At 42.5% G+C, this 20,824-nt stretch overlaps 1 protein-coding gene across 1 annotated transcript in view; it reads right to left on the bottom strand.

Moving 5' to 3' along the window:
• Nucleotides 1–19,214, bottom strand: part of LOC141264369 (ovalbumin-related protein Y-like) — a 190,688-nt gene extending 171,474 nt beyond the window's left edge. Inside the window, exons 1-2 of the mRNA XM_073676653.1 lie at nt 19,112–19,214; nt 17,315–17,490 (exon numbers count right to left, since the gene is read on the bottom strand). Coding sequence (XP_073532754.1) covers nt 17,315–17,482 — 168 coding nt within the window. The 5' untranslated portion in view covers nt 17,483–17,490; nt 19,112–19,214. The remainder of the gene's footprint in view (nt 1–17,314; nt 17,491–19,111) is intronic.
• Between the last annotated feature and the right edge of the window lie 1,610 nt (nt 19,215–20,824).

The following is a 20,824-nucleotide window of genomic DNA, read 5'->3' as shown; positions in this document are numbered from 1 at the left end:
TATGATCCTTCCCAGAAGCAGCCCAATAGGTGGACACTATTCGGAGGCACAGGTAGTAAGTAACCGGAACGCCGCATCAATGTCTGTTTTGGCCATTAGGGTGACCCTTCCCAACTTCTTGATCCGCCTGATTGCCTTGTCAAAGGATGTACAGTATAAACTACTGTACTTGGTTCCGCGTCGATGTTGTCGTTTACTGACCTGCCCCTTGGATATGACAAATGGTGGATTAGTCCGAATGTATTGGGTTCCGTTTTTGGCACAACTCACAACGGGGATACCACTACGTCTTGTAAGGAAAGTGTTCTGAATGGAACCGCCATTCTACCTAAAGATATTTATTTTTTTAATTTTCTTGTCACGACATCTGGGTGTTGGTAGGCTGATTTTAGATCTTTACTCCAGCCTTTCTTGATTTTAGAAGGGCATGACATGCTTATATCTGTGTCTCCCCCTCCTTTAACTCCTCCACCTCTTTTCTTTTCGCATGACTATATGTACTTGCCACTTTTCCATGTGTTAGTTGCCTCTTCTGAGCAGTTTGTCAGCTTTTGGACACCTTTGAAGGTGTTTTCTATGTGTTTCTATGTGTTTTTGTTTGCCTGCCATTGGTTTTAACGGTGTTTGACGGTGTTCGACGAACAGTTCGACGAACAGTTCGGCGAACACACCGGTGTTCGACGAACTGAACCAGAACACTACGGGGGTGGCTCAACTCTAGTCCCAAGGTCCGACTGGGTCCCGGCTTCCACTATATTAACCCAGATGTACCGTCCCTACCCACAAGCAGTTGTCAACGTGTCCATGGTTAGGTGGACTTTCCCAGTAACGGTGTTGTTGAGGGCACGGCTAATGTTGTGGGACACGTGCTTGTGTAATGCAGGGACGGCACACCAGGAGAAATAGTGGCGGCTGGGGACCAAGTACTGAGGGAAGACCGCCGCCATCAGTTTGCGGAAAGCTTCCGTCTCCACGAGCCTAAAAGGCAACATTTAGAGCGCAAGCAGTCGCGAAATGTGTGAATTTAGTAGTGTGGCCTGTGGGGCCACAGACACTCTTTCTGGACCCTCCGGTTCGGCCTACTTAGTTGGGTGCTTCGCTGCCATGTGCCTGATTATGCTGGTGGTGGTCAGGCTGCTAATTTTTCTACCCCTGATGATGCTGGCCTGGCAGGTGGTGCATATCGCCTTTTTGGGGTTATTTGCAGAGTCTTTAAAAAACAACCAGACTCGGGAAGACCTAACAGTTGTACTGGCAACTTCTGTTGTGTTGGCGTTACAGGGAGCGCTTTCTCGCCTTGTGTCTGCAGCCACCACACTGTTTCTTCCAGCCTGTTGTAGTGCAATATCGCTCTCCCCCTGTGTGCTGCTGTCTGCGGTCTGTATGTCCCCATGCCAGGTTGGATCAGTTACTATATCATCCACCACCGGTCTTCCACTTCTGCTCCCTGGTCCTCCTCCTGACTTTCTGGCTATTGTGTCTCATCATCATCATCATCCACCTCTTGCGACAATAATTGCACTCATCATCGCCTTCGTGTGACTGTGGCTGCTCAAATATTTGGGCATCGCTACACGCATTCTCCTCTTGACTAGCTTCAAGCTGGCCAGGTGAGAGGCCTGAATCTACAAATGGAAAAGTGAACAGCTCTTCTGAGAGTCCAAGAGTGGGATCAATTGTCTCTCAGCATGGTGGGAGGAAGGAGGATCAGGGTGAGTAATATGCAGTCCAGACTCACGGCTATTGAGACTTAACCATGTGGAAGACAGGGTGGTGATGTTGGCAAAGACACTGAAGCATTATCTGCTATCCAACCAACAACCTTTTAACACTGCTCAGGGTTCAATAGTGTTGTGCTATGGTCCACTAGTAATTGGGATAGGAAGGTCGAGCGACAAGATGTGGGTGTTTGTTGTGGCACAATTTCAGCTTGCCAACGGTCATGTCCTCGGCTTCGGCTTCTGCATGCACCATCACCATCACGTCCACGTCCCCATCCCTTGCCACGCACCTTGCCCATTTTAAATGGAGGCTAATATTTTCCACGTTCATGAGAAATGACTGATTTTGGAACGCAGTTATATGTGATACGTCTGACAGAGAACCACGGTTTTAAATAGTAGGCCTGTAGTTTACTAATACTATTTTTCACAGAGACCTAGTGTGAATAGCTTAACCGACACACTGCAATGAAATAGAAGGCAGAAATGGCTGATTTGGAATGCTGTTATATGTGGTACATCTGACAAAGAACCACTGTGCAACAAAATGGAAAAGGAGGCCAATATTTTCCACATTCAGTTCAAATTTCTGGATTTTTATCGCTGTAATATGGAAAAGATCTTGCTCTATTCTGCAGTGCTAACAAGCAAATGGAGCAGAAAAATGGTGTACTCTGAATTGCTTTTTAAGCAAATAACCAGGATTAAGATAAAAAAAACAATTTGCCCTGGTTCCTGATACCTGGGGTTATGTCTACAAATATTTGTCACAGCAGGATCACTCAGAAGTTTAACATGCAATGGAGCCTCTTGTGCTGTATCATGCACTGCAGTCTGTCACATACCCTGCCTGCCTTGGTTTTTAAGCAAATATCCAGGATTAAGATAAAAAAAAAATAATTTGCCCTGGCCCCTGTTATATGGGGCTTTGTCTACAAATATCTGTAAGAACAGCAGCAGCAGGAATGTGGACCCTCTTGTGCTATATGCACTGCAGTCTGACACATACACTGCCTGCCTGCCTAACTCCTGCTATCACCACTGAATATATGCAGTTGGATTAGTCCTCAGAAGGACTGTTAGTTCAGATGGATATATAGATATGCTGTGGAATAGTTTTACTAACTATAAACAAGCAAATCTCTCCCTGACTCAGCAGCAGCTCTCCCTAATCTGCCTGGTTCTGGGGTAGACTGGGACGAGGATAACAGCGCTAGGTTTTATATAGTCCTGATGATGCTGTGCGGCCAGCCAATCACTGTAATGCCCACAACCAACATGGCTACGGCATTACAGTGTGTGGCAAGCAATTCCTGCATATTCATTGGCTCTCTAAAGAGCGCCAAACATGCAGGGCAGGGACCCGAGTTCCTGCCCGAGCAACCCAGAAATACTGAGCTTGTCGAGCACCGTGATGCTCGGGTGAGTACCGAGCAGTGGCGAGCACGTTCACTCATCACTACTTGTTAGCACTGCAGAATACAGCCAGATATTTTCCATACAGCGATAAAACTTCAGAAATTTGTAGTGAACGTGGAAAATATTGGCCTCCATATGCAGTTTGTTGCAGTGTGTCAGTGAAGCTATTCACACATGTTCGCTGTGAAGAATAGTAAACTACAGGATCGCTATCTAAAACCGTGGGTGTCCATCAGATGTATCACATATATCTGCGGTAGAAATCCAGACATTTCTGTCCTCCATTTATAGTTTGTTGCAGTGTGTCAATGAAACTATTCACACAAGGTCGCTGTGAAAAATAGTAAACTACAGTGCTGCTATTTAAAACCATGGTTGTCCGTCAGACGTATCACATATAACTGCGGTCCAAATTCAGCCATTTCTGGCCTCCATTTACAGCTTGTTGCAGTGTGAAGCTATTCACATGCGGTCGCTGAGAAGAATAGTAAACTATAGGGCCGCTATTTAAAACAGTGCTTGTCTGTCAGATGTATCACATATACAGTGGGGGAAAAAAAAGTATTTAGTCAGCCACCAATTGTGCAAATTCTCCCACTTAAAAAGATGAGAGAGGGCTGTAATTGACATCATAGGTAGACCTCAACTATGAGAGACAAAATGAGAAAACAAATCCTGAAAATGACTTTGTCTGATCTGCAAAGAATTTTTTTGAAATTTTGGTGGAAAATAAGTATTTGGTCAATTACAAACAAGCAAGATTTCTGTCTCTCACAGACCTGTAACTTCTTCTTTAACAGGCTCCTCTGTCCTCCACTCATTACCTGTAGTACTGGCACCTGTTGAACCTTTTATCAGTATAAAAGACACCTGTCCGCAATCTCAAACAGTCACACTCCAAACTCCACTATGGTGAAGACGAAAGAGCTGTCGAAGGACACCAGTAACAAAATTGTAACCCTGCACCAGGCTGGGAAGACTGAATCTGCAATAGGCAAGCAGCTTGGTGTGAAGAAATCAACTGTGGGAGCAATAATTAGAAAATGGAAGACATGCAAGACCACTGATAATCTCCCTCGATCTGGGGCTCCACACAAGATCTCACCCCGTGGGGTCAAAATTATCTTAAGAACGGTGAGCAAAAATCCCAGAACCACATGGGAGGGGACCTAGTGAATGACCTGCAGAGAGCTGGGACCAACGTTACACAGGCTATCATCAGTAACACACTACGCCGCCAGGGACTCAGATCCTGCAGTGCCAGACGTGCCCCCCTGTTTAAGCCATTACATGTCCGGGCCCATATGAAGTTTGCCAGAGAGCATTTGGATGATCTAGAAGAGTATTGGGAGAATGTCATATGGTCAGATGAAACCAAAGTAGAACTGTTTGGTAGAAAGACAACTTGGTTTGTTTGGAGGAGAAATAATGCTGAGTTGCATCCAAAGAACACCATACCTACTGTGAAGCATGGAGGTGGCAATATCATGCTTTGGGGCTGTTTCTCTGCCAAAGGACCAGGATGACTGATCCGTGTACATGAAAGAATGAATGGGGCCATGTATCATGAGATTTTGAGTGCAAACCTCCTTCCATCAGAAAGGGCATTGAAGATGAAACGTGGCTGGGTCTTTCAGCATGACAATGATCCCAAGCACACCGCCAGGGCAATGAAGGAGTGGCTTTGTAAGAAGCATTTCAAGGTCCTGGAGTTGCCGACCCAGTCTCCAGATCTAAACCCTATAGAAAACCTTTGGAGGGAGTTGCCTAGTGACAGCCCCAAAACATCACTTCTCTAGAGGAGATCTGCATGGAGGAATGGGCCAACATACCAGCAACAGTGTGTGCCAACCTTTTGAAGACTTACAGAAAACGTTTGACCTCTGTCATTTCCAACAAAGGATATATAACAAAGTATTGAGATGAACTTTTGTAATTGACCAAATACTTATTTTCCACCAAAATTTGAAAAAAATTTCTTTCCAAATCAGACAATGTGATTTTTAGGATTTGTTTTCTCATTTTGTCTTTCATAGTTGAGGTCTACCTATGATGTCAATTACAGGCCTCTCCCATCTTTTTAAGTGGGAGAACTTGCACAATTGGTGGCTGACTAAATACTTTTTTCCCCACTGTAACTTCTGTACAAATCCAGCCATTTGTAGTGAACGTGGAAAATATTGTCCTCCATTTACAGTTTGCAGCAGTGTGTCAGTGTACACCATTTTACTGGTCCATTTGCTTGTTCACAGAATACAGCCAGATTTTTTTTACTTTTATTCACATTACTGTATTGTGAAAGGAGAGGAACTTTTTTCAATGATCAGACGCACATGATCCATTACTGCCGTGATAATATAGGAATTTTGTGGAGCGTACCAAATATTCAATTCTATTTAAAGTCAGCCAACTGTGCTTTGTTGAACCAATTGACACTCGGTCGCTGACAAACACCATACTATTAGGCGACTGCCTGAAACCGTGGCCATCAGACGTTATTCCATATGACTGCCCTAATAATCCAGCAATTTTTTTGTGAGTGTGTCTAATATTACACTCCATTTAAAGTATTGCAGTTGTGGGTTCAAACCCATTCAAAGGTGGCCGCTGACAAATAGCATATTTGTGAACAATGTTGTCAGAATATTACACCACTTTTACGGACTGACAAAAAAAAAAACATAGAAAAAAAAAGCTACGATGGAAAAGAAGTTAAGAAACATTCTTTCCTGGGTAACTGGGTAATGACTTGTATATAAGGCCAAAGATTTTTTTTAAAAAAAAGTTATGGACTGTGGAAGACATTTATGCCACCAGAATGAACACTCATCTGTAGCTGGTGATGATACCACCTAGCAGCACCTGTCCCTATTGCAAATGCATCTAACAGTGCTATCGGTTGGAAATAGAATAGATTTTAAATTTTTTTGGGCAGCACCAGCAGCACACAGTATAAGGCAATAATACCTGGCTGGATCGGTATAATACGCTATCCATACTGCGATAACTTACCCATAAACGAATTTCAAATAAGCCAGTTAATATTTTAGAATATAGAATCAATTTGAATTGTCCTTCTCATTATTAAGGAGTGGGTCTCCTATACTGTTATTGCATATGCAGCAATTTCAATGGCTGCCAAAAATTAGGACACACGCCAATACACATTTGAAAAGACGTAAACAATAAATATATAAAAACACAGTAGGATCTTTCTTTAGTATAAAAACCAGACTCGCCAATGTAAACTCAATGTAAACATCACATTGTTCAGCTCCTGCACCTCTTCCTCCTCCTTCTGTTCGGCCTCCATCTCCGAAATGACCACATCAGTCACAAGCTGGAAGCACTGCAGCACTGCCTTGGCCAAGCGGCAGCAGGCTGTGCTGAAGATAATATGCTTAATGCTTAGGTGACAAACCGCCAATGGCCGGATCCTGGTGGCGGAGAAATGACCACCGGAGTAGATACGGTTTCCCTATATGCCAGTCCTTTCACTGAGCTAAAAAATATGGCTGTGGTGAAATACAACTCTCATGAGAAGCAGTGTCAGACTGAAGAACATTGGGCTCACCAGAAGATTTGATTCTGAGGGTCCACCTTTCTCCTCCACTCAAGAGCCCCATAGCAACTGCAAAGTTTGCGCTATCATGAACTCTCCTGATCGAGAAGCCAGGGACCACCGGAGGATTCTCTGGTGGGTCTGTACAACCCTGCTGAGAAGCAGCTCTGGCTAAGAAAAGTCTGTGTGAAGGTTCCTAGACACTCTATGGCTACTTTTATACTGAGGGGGAAATCCACGCAAACACCGGGAGAACATACAAAATCCTTGCAGATGTTGTCCTTGGTGGGATTTGAACCCAGGACCCCTGCGCTGCAAGGCTTCAGTGCTAAATTAACCACTGAGCCACTGTGCTGCCCTCTCTGATCTCCCTCTGATATCTAATATGCTGGTGAAACTTGCACCTACTGCCACTCAGTATATTCAGCTCCTTTGTGAGAAACTAATGTATTTGGGCAGCCACCAAGTCTACCTAATACAATTCCTGAGACGAAAATTGTGGATGGCTTCGCTACTGGTAATGGGGGCACTGCTAATACCATGGCGTCATTGCATAATTCACTGGAAATATTCCAGGCTGGCTGGAGCCAAGCTGATTCCCACAGAAAAGTACCAGCAGCAAGTTAAGGAGATGGTGGTCTCTATCATCATCACAACCTACAAGGTTTGCACTATAAACTCTCCTGAAGGAGAAGCCAGGGCTCACCGGAGGAGTCTCCGATTCCCTGGTGGGCCCGTCCAAACCTGCCGAGAAGCAGCCCTAGCTAAGAAAAGTCTGAGGGAAGGTTCCCAGACACTTTATATCTGATTTTTTACTTTGAACTAGCTCCAGCAATCTATAGGATTGCAATCTATAAGATCCCTTCACTGGCTCCCAATTGCCCAGAGACTCCAGTTTAAAACCCTAACCATGACATGCAAGCCAATCTACAACCTGTCTCCTCCATATATCTGTGACCTAGTCTTCCTGCATGCAACCACCGATCCTCACAAGATCTCCTTCTCTTCTCCCTTCTTCTCTCCTCTTCCCACAATCGCATACAAGATTTCTCCCGTGCATCCCTTCTTCTCTTGAACTCTGTACCCCAACATATCAGACTCTTGCCTACTGTTGAAACCTTTAAAAGAAAGCTGATGTCCCATCTCTCCCAACAAGCCTACAACCTGCAGTAACCATCGCTCCACCATACCGCTGCACGTACAGCTGTACCCTCAGCTACTGTATCCTCATTCCTCACCCATACCTTTATAGATTGTTTGTGCGCCCTCATGAGCAGGGTCCTCTCTCCTCTTAGACCACTCGGTGACCTCTTTTCACATGTAAAGCGCCATAGAATAAATGATGCTATAATAATAAATAATAATAATTATACTACTTGTACTCTGGGTCAATTGATGGCACTTTCCTGGTGTCTGCCACTAAATTGATGTGTTTTGGCAGCTTTTGGTCCCGTTTGAAGGTGTTGTGTATGCGTTTGGTTTTGCACCCATTGAATCCAGTGGCGTTTACATTGGCAAATATTACAAAAACAGCAATTGTAATCCGAAATGAATATTGAAATATTCGCTCGTCTCTAATCAGATACACCCTTAAAAAAATTATATGGGCATGGCATGATTGTTACCATTGTTAAGGAGTGGGTCTCCTATACTGGTAATGCCCATGCACTAAGTGCATGGGCTGAAAAATATTTACATTTACCCATGTATGGTATACATGAACATACTATATAACATACAGAATGTTAGAGGTAGGCGTCTAAAAAAATGTCCTACGGGCATTATAAACACCCTTCCAAAAAAATTATGTGGGTGTTGCATTATGGTCACCATGGTGATATGGTGGTGGAGGATGAGGAGAAGGAGGAGTGTGACATAAAATAGAACAATTCCTGAAGCGTATACCCATGTCTGGGTGTGAAGGGGTGCATGGGAATAGACCCCCCAAAAAATAACCACTGGATTTGAGTTTATGTTTAATGCTATCATCTGGTGGTGTTGAAAAGTCGGGCCCAATCCAGTCCTTGTTCATTTTTATAAGAGTTAGCCTGTCAGCATTTTCAGTTGACAGGCGGATACGCCTATCAGTTATAATGCCCCTGGTGGCACTAAAAACCATCTCTGACAAAATGCTAGCATCCAGGACCTCCAAGGCGTAGAGAGACAGTTCATGCCACGTGTTCAGCTTGGATACCCAACAGTTGTAAGGCACAGAGACAGAGAGGAATCATGAAGGACGCTGGTATGGTCGCCAAGGTAGTCCTTCAGCATCTTCCCAAACTTTTCCCGCCTTGTCAGAGTACCCCATTTATCAGGGCCTGGGTGCTGGGAGGGTCTGATAAAACTGTCCCAGACCTTTTACAGCATTCTCCTGCCTCTGCAGTATTTGGTTTGTGTCTCCCTCGCTTGTACTCCTTGGTTGTGCAATGAACTGTCTGTGACCTCTGCCGCCAGCGTTTTTTTTTTGTTATAATTCTTCAACAAAAGCCTGAACTTTATATCCCCAAAAATGAACTCCTTCGGTTTCCTTCCTCTACTAACCTATTTATACCTGACTTTGCAATATCCTTTAGGTGGTGCCACAATAACTCCCACTCGGGTATTACGTCTCAGGGTCCCACTAGGTCCCTGCTTCCACAATATTAATCCAGTGACATGCGTCAGTGAGATGTACCGTCCCTGGCCACATTCACTTGTCCACGTGTTTGTGGTTAGGTGGTCCTTCCCACTTATGTGCACTGGGGAGGGCACGGGTAATGTTGTGGGACCCGTGCTTGTGGAAGGCAGAGACAATACCAGGAGAAATAGTGGTGGCTGGGGACCAAGTATGGACACCTGGCCGCCGCTAACATGAGGTTGTGGAAGCTTTCGCCTCCACGAGCCTAAAAGGCAACATTTCAAGTGCAAGCAAGCAGTTCAGAAATGTGACAGCTTAGTATTGTGGCCCTTTGGCTGCATTCTTGTGCTTGCAATCCAAGGACTGTGGTAAGGACAACTGAACACTGCGAAGTGACGGAGATGGTTGCAAGTCAGCAATGACAGGTGCAGGGTGGGAGACATCTTTGCATGCGCCATGGACAGGGGATTGGCATGCACGCACAACAGTGGAAGAGGCAGTGGTGTCACCTGCAGACACTGTTTCTGGACCTTGGTGTTCGGCCCAGCTAGTCAGGTGCTTTGTTATCATGTGCTTGAGCATGCTGGTGGTGGTCAGGCTGGTAGTTTTGGTGCTTTTGCTGATGCTGGCCTGGCAGATGTTGCAAATGGCCATTTTAGGGTTATCTGAACAGTCTTTAAAAAAGAGCCAGATTTGGGAAGACCTAACAGTTGTACTGGCTACGTCCATCGTGTTGGTGTTCCGGGGAGAAGTCGCCCGCCTTGTGTCTCTGGCCACCACACTGCTTGTTCCTACCTGTTGTGGTGCTACGCGTCCCTCCCCATGTGTTCTACTGTCCTCGTTCTGCATGTCCCCTTGCCAGGTTGGGTCAGTGACTTTCCCACCGTCACCTTTGGGTGACCATGGCTGCTCAGTTGCTACATTTGATCTTCTGCTGATCTGCTCAAAAGCCGGCCGGCCAAGAGGCCCGAATCTATCGATGGAAAAGTGAACAGCTCTTGGGGTAACCCTGGACTCTAATCTTTCCTTCAAACCACATATCCAAGCTCTTTCCATTTCCGAGAAGACGGAGCGAGAGGCCAGAATCTATAAATGGAAAAATGAACAAACTGCTCTTGGGAGAGTCCAAGTGTGGGATCAGTTGTCTCAGGGCACTCGGAATGGTGTAAGAAAGGAGGATCAGGGTGAGGAAGATGCCGACTCCAAGTAAAAAAAACATCCCGGATCCGCACATTCCTCAATCTACAAAAACACTAGTGCACGCCCTCATCACCTCCTGTCTCGACGACTGCAACCTCCTGCTCGGTGGCCTCCCTTCTAACACTCTCGCATTCCTTCAATCTATGCTAAACCTTGTTGCCCTACTATTCCACCTGTCCCCTCGCTATTCCCTGGTCACTCCTCTCTGTCAATCCCTTCACTGGCTCCGCATTGCACAGAGACTCCAGTTTAAAACCCTAACCTTGGCAAGCAAAGCTATCCACAACCTGTCTCCTCCATACATCTGTGACCTAGTCTCCCGGTACTTACCTGCACGCAGCCTCCGATCCTCACAAGATCTCCTTCCCTACCCCTCATCTTCTCACAATCGCATACAAGATTTCTCCCGTGCATCCCCCCTTCTCTGGAACTCTCTACCCCACTATTTCTGACATTCGTCTACTGTTGAAACCTTTAAAAGGAAGCTGAAGACCGACCTCTTGTGACATGCGCACAACCTGCAGTAACCCTCGCTCCACAACACCTTTGCATGACCAGCTCTATCCTCACTTACTGTATCCTCACCTATCTCTTGTAGACTGTGAGCCCTCGGGGGCAGAGTCCTCTCCTCTTGTGTACCAGTCGCTGTCACATTTTTGTTCATGACTATTGTAATTGTTTTTGCAATGTATTTCCCTTTTTCACATGTAAAGCGCCATGGAATAAATGGCGATAAAGTAATAATAATAATGTGGGCCAGACTGAAAGCTACTGAGACTAGACCATGTGGAACATGGGATGGTGGTGGCAAACTGACTGGAAGCTTTATCTGCTATCCAATCAACAACCTTTTCACACTGCTCTGGATTCAATAGTGGTGTTCCGCAGCCCCCTATAAATTGGGACAGGAAGGTAGTTCAACATAATGTGTGTACAGTCATGGCCAAAAGTATTGAGAATGAGACAAATAGTAATTTTTCCAAAGTTTACTGCTTCATTTTTTGTAATGGCAATTTGCATATACTCCTGAATGTCAAAGAGTGATCAGCTTAACAGCAATTACTGTACTTGCAAAGTCAATATTTGCCCAGAAAATGAACTTTAACCCCCAAAACACATTTCAACATCATTGCAGTCCTGCCTTAAAAGGAGCAGCTAACATCGTTTTAGTGATTGATCCATTAACACAGGTGTGGGTGTTGATGAGGACAGGGCTGGCGATCAATCAGTCATGATTAAGTAAGAATGACATCACTGGACACTTTAAAAGGAGGCTGGTTCTTGGTATCATTGTTTCTCTTCAGTTAACCATGGTTATCTCTAAGGAAACACGTGCAGCCATCATTGCACTGCACAAAAATGGCCTAACAGGGAAGAGTATCGCAGCTACAAAGATTGCACCTCAGTCAACAATCTATCGCATCATCAAGAGCTTCAAGGAGAGAGCTTCCATTGTTGTCAAAAAGGCTCCAGGGCGCCTAAGAAAGACCAGCAAGCGCCAGGACCGTATCTTAAAACTGTTTCAGCTGCGGGATCGGACTACAAGCAGTGCCGAGCTTGCTCAGGAATGGCAGCAGGCTGGTGTGAGTGCTTCTGCACGCACTGTCAGGCGGAGACTCTTTGAGCAAGGGCTGGTTTCAAGGAGGGCAGCAAAGAAGCCACTTCTCTCCAGAAAAAACATCAGGGACCGACTGATATTCTGCAAAAGGTACAGGGAATGGACTGCTGAGGACTGGGGCAAAGTCATTTTCTCTGATGAATCCCCTTTTCGATTGTTTGGGACATCTGGAAAACAGCTTATTCGGAGAAGAAGAGGTGAGCGTTACCACCAGTCTTGTCTCATACCAACTGTAAAGCATCCTGAAACCATTCATGTGTGGGGTTGCTTCCCAGCCAAGGGAATTGGCTCACTCACAGTCTTGCCTAAAAACACACCTATGAGTAAAGAATGGTACCAGAATGTCCTCCAAGAGCAACTTCTCCCAACCGTCCAAGAGCAGTTTGGCGCCCAACAAAGCCTTTTCCAGCATGATGGAGCACCTTGCCATAAAGCAAAGGTGATAACTAAATGGCTCATGGAACAAAACATAGAGATTTTGGGTCCATGGCCTGGAAACTCCCCAGATCTTAATCCCATTGAGAACTTGTGGTCAATCATCAAGAGACGGGTGGACAAACAAAAACCAATAAATTCTGGCAAAATGCAAGCATTGATTATGCAAGAATGGACTGCTATCAGTCAGGATTTGGTCCAAAAGTTGATTGAGAGCATGCCAGGGAGAATAAGAGGTCTTGAAGAAGAAGGGGCAACACTGCAAATATTGACTTGCTGCATTAACTCATTCTAACTGTTAATATAACCTATTGGTACTCATAATATGATTGCAATTATATTTCTGTATGTGATATAAACATCAGACAAATACTAATAAAAACCAGAGGCCAGCTGATCATGTGAAAATATAATTTTGGTGTCATTCTCAAAACTTTTGGCCATGACTGTATGCTCCCTCAGCAGGCATAGTTTCATATTGCCCACGGCCTCTGCGTACACTATCACCATCACCATAACGTCCACTTCCCCGTCCCTTGCCACACACCTTGCCCATTTTAAATGCAGTTTAATATTTGTCATGTTGCCAAAAATGTCTACATTATTGTTGCAGTAATATAGGATAACGCCTGATGACCACAGCTTTAAGCAGTGAAATGGGTGTCAGAGATGCTTCCAGGGGTCTTCCCCATGCTGTTCCCATGTCTTTTCAGCACTGTATGAATGTATCTGATCATGTCTCACACACCACATGTCCAGATAGGGTAGTAAAATATTAAAATTACATTCCCCAGTGAATGCATTTTTCACTGTTGAAAGCAATGCAAAAGTGCAAAAAAGCATCCAAAACGCTATGTGTGAACATAGCCCAAGGTGTGGAGGAGCATTTTTGTTTTTGGTTGTTTATTTTACCTTAAGTCATTACCCTGGTAAGAATGTTCCTTAACATTTCTCCCAGGAAAATCCATTTTGGTTTTGTTTTTGCATGTTTTATTGTGAGTCCGTAAAAGTGGCGTAATACCTCTGACAACATTGTTGACAGCAGTGATCTGGGAGTCAGAGATGATTCCAGGGGTCTTCCCCATGCTGTTTCCATGTCATTTGAGCATTGTTCCCATCTCTTTGGGCAATTTTTAGGCCATCTGCAGACTGCTGGGGGGAGCCGCCTGAAAAATGCTCGTGCTTCCCATAGGCTCGTTGCTCAGATTTAGCACCCGAGTATTCCAATTTGCTCGACTCGAACAACAAGCACCCGAGCATTTTAGTGCTTGCCCATCACTAGTCTTTCACAGAGCCATAACTTTTTTTTTATTTCACATTGACAAATGCTCTGAAATGAAATAAAATAAAAGATAAATAAGTGTTAGTTTAATACCCCCTTTCATTTTAATTAAGCTCTGGTGGTAGATTCTCAGGGAAATCTATGTACGGCCCGAAGATCTTGAGGTTTACTTTCATATTAAAGAAAAACGTTGATTTCTCTGGAATTAGTTATCTGATTGTAGATATCAGGGTATCATTTTAACTAACTTTCTATGACCTGCATGCCCACAAATATGACTCTAGAGGGCTAAGCCTATTGACAGATTTATTTTAAAAATGTATGGTCAATGGAGAACTGTGTAGCTGTGACTTATATTTTATAGTGTGATCTATTTATTTAGTAAGAGGTTTCACTGAAGTCATTAATTAATGTTGTCTTTCACAACCAAAATCCCACTTACTGAGTTGGGGCCTTCGTTTGACAACCCTCAAGGTTTGAGTTTTACACCGCATAATATTAATCTTCTCCCTGATCTCTGTCTATCACTGTACCCATGCTGTTTGTTCCACAACTGATCTAAGACTAATATCCTCCATAATCTGAACCTCCCACTTCCTTCTCCAAAAATTATCTCGTGCTGCATCAGTTCTGTGGAATGCACTACCTCAGACAATCTGATTAATACCTAGCTGCAACATTTTTAAGCATGTTCTAAAAACACACCTCTTTAGACTGGTCTATCACAATACCTCATTAATCTAACTCTTCCCTATTTTCCCCTTCCCAATTTTCATCAGAATCTAGTCCCTCCTAATTATATGTCTCAACGTTCTCCATGCACCCTATAGAACTTTGCAAATGTACTTAGACAGATCCTGGCTTATGACCGGTTCATGCAGCTTCATATCATAACCTCTATTTATTATAATGATGGCTAGACCATATATGACAAGCACTTTTTACCTATTGTGTCCCCCCTATTTCCTCAAAGATTGTAAGCTTGCGACTCGGGACCCTCATTCCTCCTTTAATTGATGAATGTAACTATATTGATCTGTTACTCTGTAATGTCTTTTTTCTCTATACATGTCTCCTCTTAATTGTAAAGGGCTGTGGAATATATTGCCACTATATATAAATATATATATATATATATATATATATATATATATATATATATATATACAGTACAGACCAAAAGTTTGGACACACCTTCTCATTTAAAGATTTTTCTGTATTTCCATGACTATGAAAATTGTACATTCACACTGAAGGCATCAAAACTATGAATTAACACATGTGGAATTATATACTTAACAAAAAAGTGTGAAGCAACTGAAAATATGTCTTATATTCTAGGTTCTTCAAAGTAGCCACCTTTTGCTTTGATGACTGCTTTGCACACTCTTGGCATTCTCTTGATGAGCTTCAAGCGGTAGTCACCGGAAATTGTATTCCAACAATCTTGAAGGAGTTCCCAGAGATGCTTAACACTTGTTAGCCCTTTTGCCTTCACTTTGCGGTCCAGCTCACCCCAAACCATCTCGATTGGGTTCAGGTCAGGTGACTGTGGAGGCCAGGTCATCTGGCGTAGCACCCCATCCCTCTCCTTCTTGGTCAAATAGCCCTTACACAGCCTGGAGGTGTGTTTGGGGTCATTCTCCTGTTGAAAAATAAATGATGGTCCAACTAAAAGCAAACCGGATGGAATAGCATGCCGCTGCAAGATGCTGTGGTAGCCATGCTGGTTCAGTATGCCTTCAATTTTGAATAAATCCCCAACAGTGTCACCAGCAAAGCACCCCCACACCATCACACCTCCTCCTCCATGCTTCACGGTGGGAACCAGACACGTAGAGTCCATCCGTTCACCTTTTCTGCGTCACACAAAGACACGGTGGTTGGAACCAAAGATCTCAAATTTGGACTCATCAGACCAAAGCACAGATTTCCACTGGTCTAATGTCCATTCCTTGTGTTCTTTAGCCCAAACAAGTCTCTTCTGCTTGTTGCCTGTCCTTAGCAGTGGTTATCTAGCAGCTATTTTACCATGAAAGCCTGCTGCATAAAGTCTCCTCTTAACAGTTGTTGTAGAGATGTGTCTGCTGCTAGAACTCTGTGTGGCATTGACCTGGTCTCTAATCTGAGCTGCTATTAACCTGCGATTTCTGAGGCTGGTGACTCGGATAAACTTATCCTCAGAAGCAGAGGTGACTCTTGGTCTTCCTTTCCTGGGGCGGTCCTTATGTGAGCCAGTTTCTTTGTAGCGCTTGATGGTTTTTGCAGCTGCACTTAGGGACACTTTCAAAGTTTTCCCAATTTTTCGCACTGACTGACCTTCATTTCTTAAAGTAATGATGGCCACTCGTTTTTCTTTACTTAGCTGCTTTTTTCTTGCCATAATACAAATTCTAACAGTCTATTCAGTAGGACTATCAGCTGTGTATCCACCTGACTTCTGCACAACATAACTGATGGTCCCAACCCCATTTATAAGGCAAGAAATCCCACTTACTAAACCTGACAGGGCACACCTGTGAAGTGAAGACCATTTCCGGTGACTACCTCTTGAAGCTCATCAAGAAAATGCCAAGAGTGTGCAAAGCAGTCATCAAAGCAAAAGGTGGCTACTTTGAAGAACCTAGAATATAAGACATATTTTCAGTTGTTTCACACTTTTTTGTTAAGTATATAATTCCACATGTGTTAATTCATAGTTTTGATGCCTTCAGTGTGAATGTACAATTTTCATAGTCAAGAAAATACAGAAAAATCTTTAAATGAGAAGGTGTGTCCAAACTTTTGGTCTGTACTGTATATATAAATAAATTATTATTATTAACATAATTGGTTAGGAAGAGAAGAAGAATTTGTTCTTATCAAAAATCACAAAAAGAAAGGTCATTCAGCCTTGATATTTTTAAAATCATAGCATCATAATTTGCAGCACCTAGGTTGGAATTTTTCAGTCTCACCCTACCCATTATCTAGTAGGTGAAGAGGTTTCATAATGTTTAGGCTGGTTCTCTCCGGTCTAGTTTGCAATTTAGGACACATTTAGGAAAGTCAGCTCTGCACAGATGAATTAATCATCCATGGAGTAATGGAATAAGGCCAACCTTAATAAAGTCCCCTTTCAATGTGCACCGTATAGCAGCAACGATTGTCTTCTTCATACAAGAGTGTCATCTTTTCATTTAGCAGGTTTAACACAAGAAGGTAATTAAATGGTTTATAAAATGCACAAAGCTTGTCACTAGTTATGCATATTCCAAAGAAATGTGATTGCAGATATGCTTTTTAATTCATATAGTGTGTAGTAGATATGTCTACTCTATTAGATAAGTGAGCATATCTTTAAAATCAAAGTAGTATAATCAGAAACATTTCGATATTAAAAAATATCATCATTACCCCAGTCTGAAATAGGAAATTCATAGATTTCTCAAGATGCACAGTATTTTTGGAAAATGTTTACCTTCTTCATTTGGGTTTCAGTTTTACCCTTGGCTGCAAGACAAACAAGTGCTAGAGCAGTTAGCATGCTAAGGGGGGACATCACAATATTCTCATCACTGCTCATTTTTTCTCCTAGCTCCACAGTAAAATAGTTATTTACAGCAACAACATCCTCTAAAGTGGACATGTCGTTATCTAAAAAAAAATGAAACATTGGGTTTTTAAATTTTGTTACTAAATGGTAAGGTTGATTTCAGTGAAAAAAAAAACATAGAAAGAAGCATCTGAAGATTTGATCTAAAAAATATGATGGAAGCAATGAGAGAATGAAAACATACTTTGAAAATGTCTAGTGTTAAAGTCTTGTGCTGAGTTAGCTGTAGGGGAGCACGCCAAGATATCCAATGCTTTTCTGTAAATCCTTAAAATAATTATCCAGGCTTGCGGTACAAGTCTGTAGTCACTATATGTGACTGCAGACTTGTGAATCCTCCTCACAACATGTACTGCGTGAGAGGTCAGGATTCTCCAGTTCCGATGCCGGGAGCAGATGGATGTGTTACCTTAAGTTTGTGATTTGTATACATGCAGTCATGTGCTGACTAGACACGCACGGCTGTTCATATCTCGTCAGAATGTGGCTAGAAATACGCAAATCGCATACTTGTGGTCACATGGCCGCCCGCTTCTACCTCAAGCCTGGACAATCACTTTAATTTCCAAATTATAAATTATTTTTGTTTCCCCACAAATTACAGGAGATTATTGAGAGTTCCATCAGAAGCATACATCGCAATCAGTTTATTGTCAATGGGCTTCTCTACCAAATAGGATTATCGAAGTGGAAAATCTAATAATTGACAACACTTCTATCTGAAACTTGCACTAGACTTAGGAAAGTCCTTTAACAATTCTAACACAATTTAAATGCAATTATGGCAGTATCTAAATAAATAATTTAACAAATTACATACCGCCCTGTCAAAACTTGTAGCTCTTTAATAAAGTGTTAGTGTAAATTCAGCAGCCTGTATTTGATGAGAACATTTGACAAGCATTTATGGCAGCAATTATTTTATACGTATTGCTAATAAACAATTATACTTATTTGCTTTTCCATTCTATCTATCTATCTATCTATCTATCTATTTATCTATCTATCTCTACTATAACTAATTAATACATTAGGTTGCAGCAAACTGTGATACAAAAAGGAAGAAATATAAAGAATAACTGTAATACTTATTTGTGAATACATATTGCAATAAATATTGCACATTGGTAACTATAATGTTTTAGATTTTATGGTATTTATTTTAAATTAGTTGAATAGTATACGCCTATAAACTGTTACTTGCTGTATTTAATATAATTGCACTTTACAACAGACTAAAATGGATGAGGATATGCTATAACCATGACTTAAAATGAAATCATTACATATAAGCACTAAACAAAAATCTTGCTGTCCAAGTTTACTGTTCTATTTTTGGTGAATCTTAGACATCACTAATACTAATGTGAAGCTTGCTATATTTATATGACGTTAGCGTGGCATATAGTTGCAGAATTTCGATTAAACTAATTTCTGATTGGATTTTCAAGTTATTTATATTATGTAAATTTCAGATTCAATATGAAAAATAAGAGGAGCTTTTATAAATGTAACTGAGGATAAATGCCAAATAGCGGTCAAATTTACAATTGAGTAAATCGTTTTACTAAAATTCCACACGACACCAAGAAATCAATCTCTGTTCTACAATAGAAATTAAAATCAAAGAATAGAACTATGGTAAATGTAGCTCATACTTACATCTTGTGTCTTAGATTATCAAAGCAGGAGTCTTGGATTCAGAGCTGTAGGTGACATTTGAAACCTCAGCCACTCCTACTCACCCTGGTGCTATACAGGGTTTGGCAATATATGGGTAGCTTTACACAAGACATTGTAAAATATCAAATGTCTTATTCATTAAGTACATCCTGCCCTCAATTGTGTAACATATTTTACATTTACTTAAGAAACGCCTAATGGTGACAGTTACATTTTGTGGATAATTTCTGCTTGATACGTGCTATTTTAAGAATACACACAGTAGTTTCAGATCTATTTAAAAAAGGATCCATAAAATTATATTCATTTATTTGGTAAATTGCCTTCACCCAACTTACAAATTTCTCTTTTAACTCACAAATGTGTGTTACAAGGGAAGTAACTAGTAAACATTAGTGATGAGTGAGCATGTTCGCTACTGCTTGGTGCTCGCCTGTCCATCTCACTGCTCGAGATGCTCGGCACTCGCCGTGTATTTCCGTGGTTGCTCGGCGGGAGCTTGGGTCTGCTCCCTGCATGTTTGGCGCTCTTTACAGAGCCAATGAACATGCAGGGATTGCCTGCCACTCACTGTAATGCCGCAGCCATGTTGGTTGTGGCATTACAGAGATTGGCTGGCCGCATAGCATCATCAGGTCTATATCAGACCTGGCGCCGCCATGCTCGTCACAATCACTCCGGAATCAGACAGTGTAGGGAGAGGTGCTGCTGAGCTAGGGAGAGATTTACTTGTTTCTAGTTAGTGTAGGTGTACCAAACCATATTAGAGACACATATCCATGTCAACAAACAGTCCTTCTGAGGACTAATCTATCTGCAGCGATATCAGGCAGGCAGTGTATATAGGCAGGCAGGGTATATAGCAGATCTTAAACCTCATTATTTGCTTAAAAAGCAATCCAGAGAACACCGTTTTTCTGCACCATTTGCTTGTTGGCACTGCAGAATACAGCCAGGTCCTTTCCATATTTCAGAGCCAAAAATCCAGCTATTGAAAACTGTGGTTTGTCCGTCACACAAACACATACAGTGCCTACAAGTAGTATTCAACCCCCTGCAGATTTAGCTGGTTTGATAAGATGCAAATAAGTTAGAGCCTTCAAACTGCAAACGAGAGTAGGTTTTATGAACAGAAGCATAAATCTTACAAACCAAAAAGTTATGTTGCTCAGTTGAATTTTATTAAATTTTAAACATAAAAGTGTGGGTCAATTATTATACAACCCCTATGTTTAATATTTTGCGGAATAACCCTTGTTTGCAATTACAGCTAATAATCGTCTTTTATAAGACCTGATCAGGCCGGCACAGGTCTGTGGAGTTATCTTGGCCCATTCCTCCATGCAGATCTTCTCCAAGTTATCTAGGTTCTTTGGGTGTCTCATGTGGACTTTATTCTTGAGCTCCTTCCACAAGTTTTCAATTGGGTTAAGGTCAGGAGACTGACTAGGCCACTCCAACACCTTGACTTTTTCCCTATTGAACCAGGCCTTGGTTTTCTTGGCTGTGTGCTTTGGGTCGTTGTCTTGTTGGAAGATGAAATTACGACCCATCTTAAGATCCTTGATGGAGGAGCGGAGGTTCTTGGCCAAAATCTCCAGGTAGGCCGTGCTATCCATCTTCCCATGGATGCGGACCAGATGGCCAGGCCCCTTGGCAGAGAAACAGCCCCACAGCATGATGCTGCCACCA

The sequence above is a fragment of the Phyllobates terribilis genome, unplaced genomic scaffold (assembly GCF_046119375.1).
Source record: "Phyllobates terribilis strain yellow unplaced genomic scaffold, ASM4611937v1 Scaffold_4__5_contigs__length_816908805, whole genome shotgun sequence".
Classification (NCBI taxonomy): domain Eukaryota; kingdom Metazoa; phylum Chordata; class Amphibia; order Anura; family Dendrobatidae; genus Phyllobates; species Phyllobates terribilis.
This window is presented reverse-complemented; position numbering and strand designations above follow the sequence as displayed.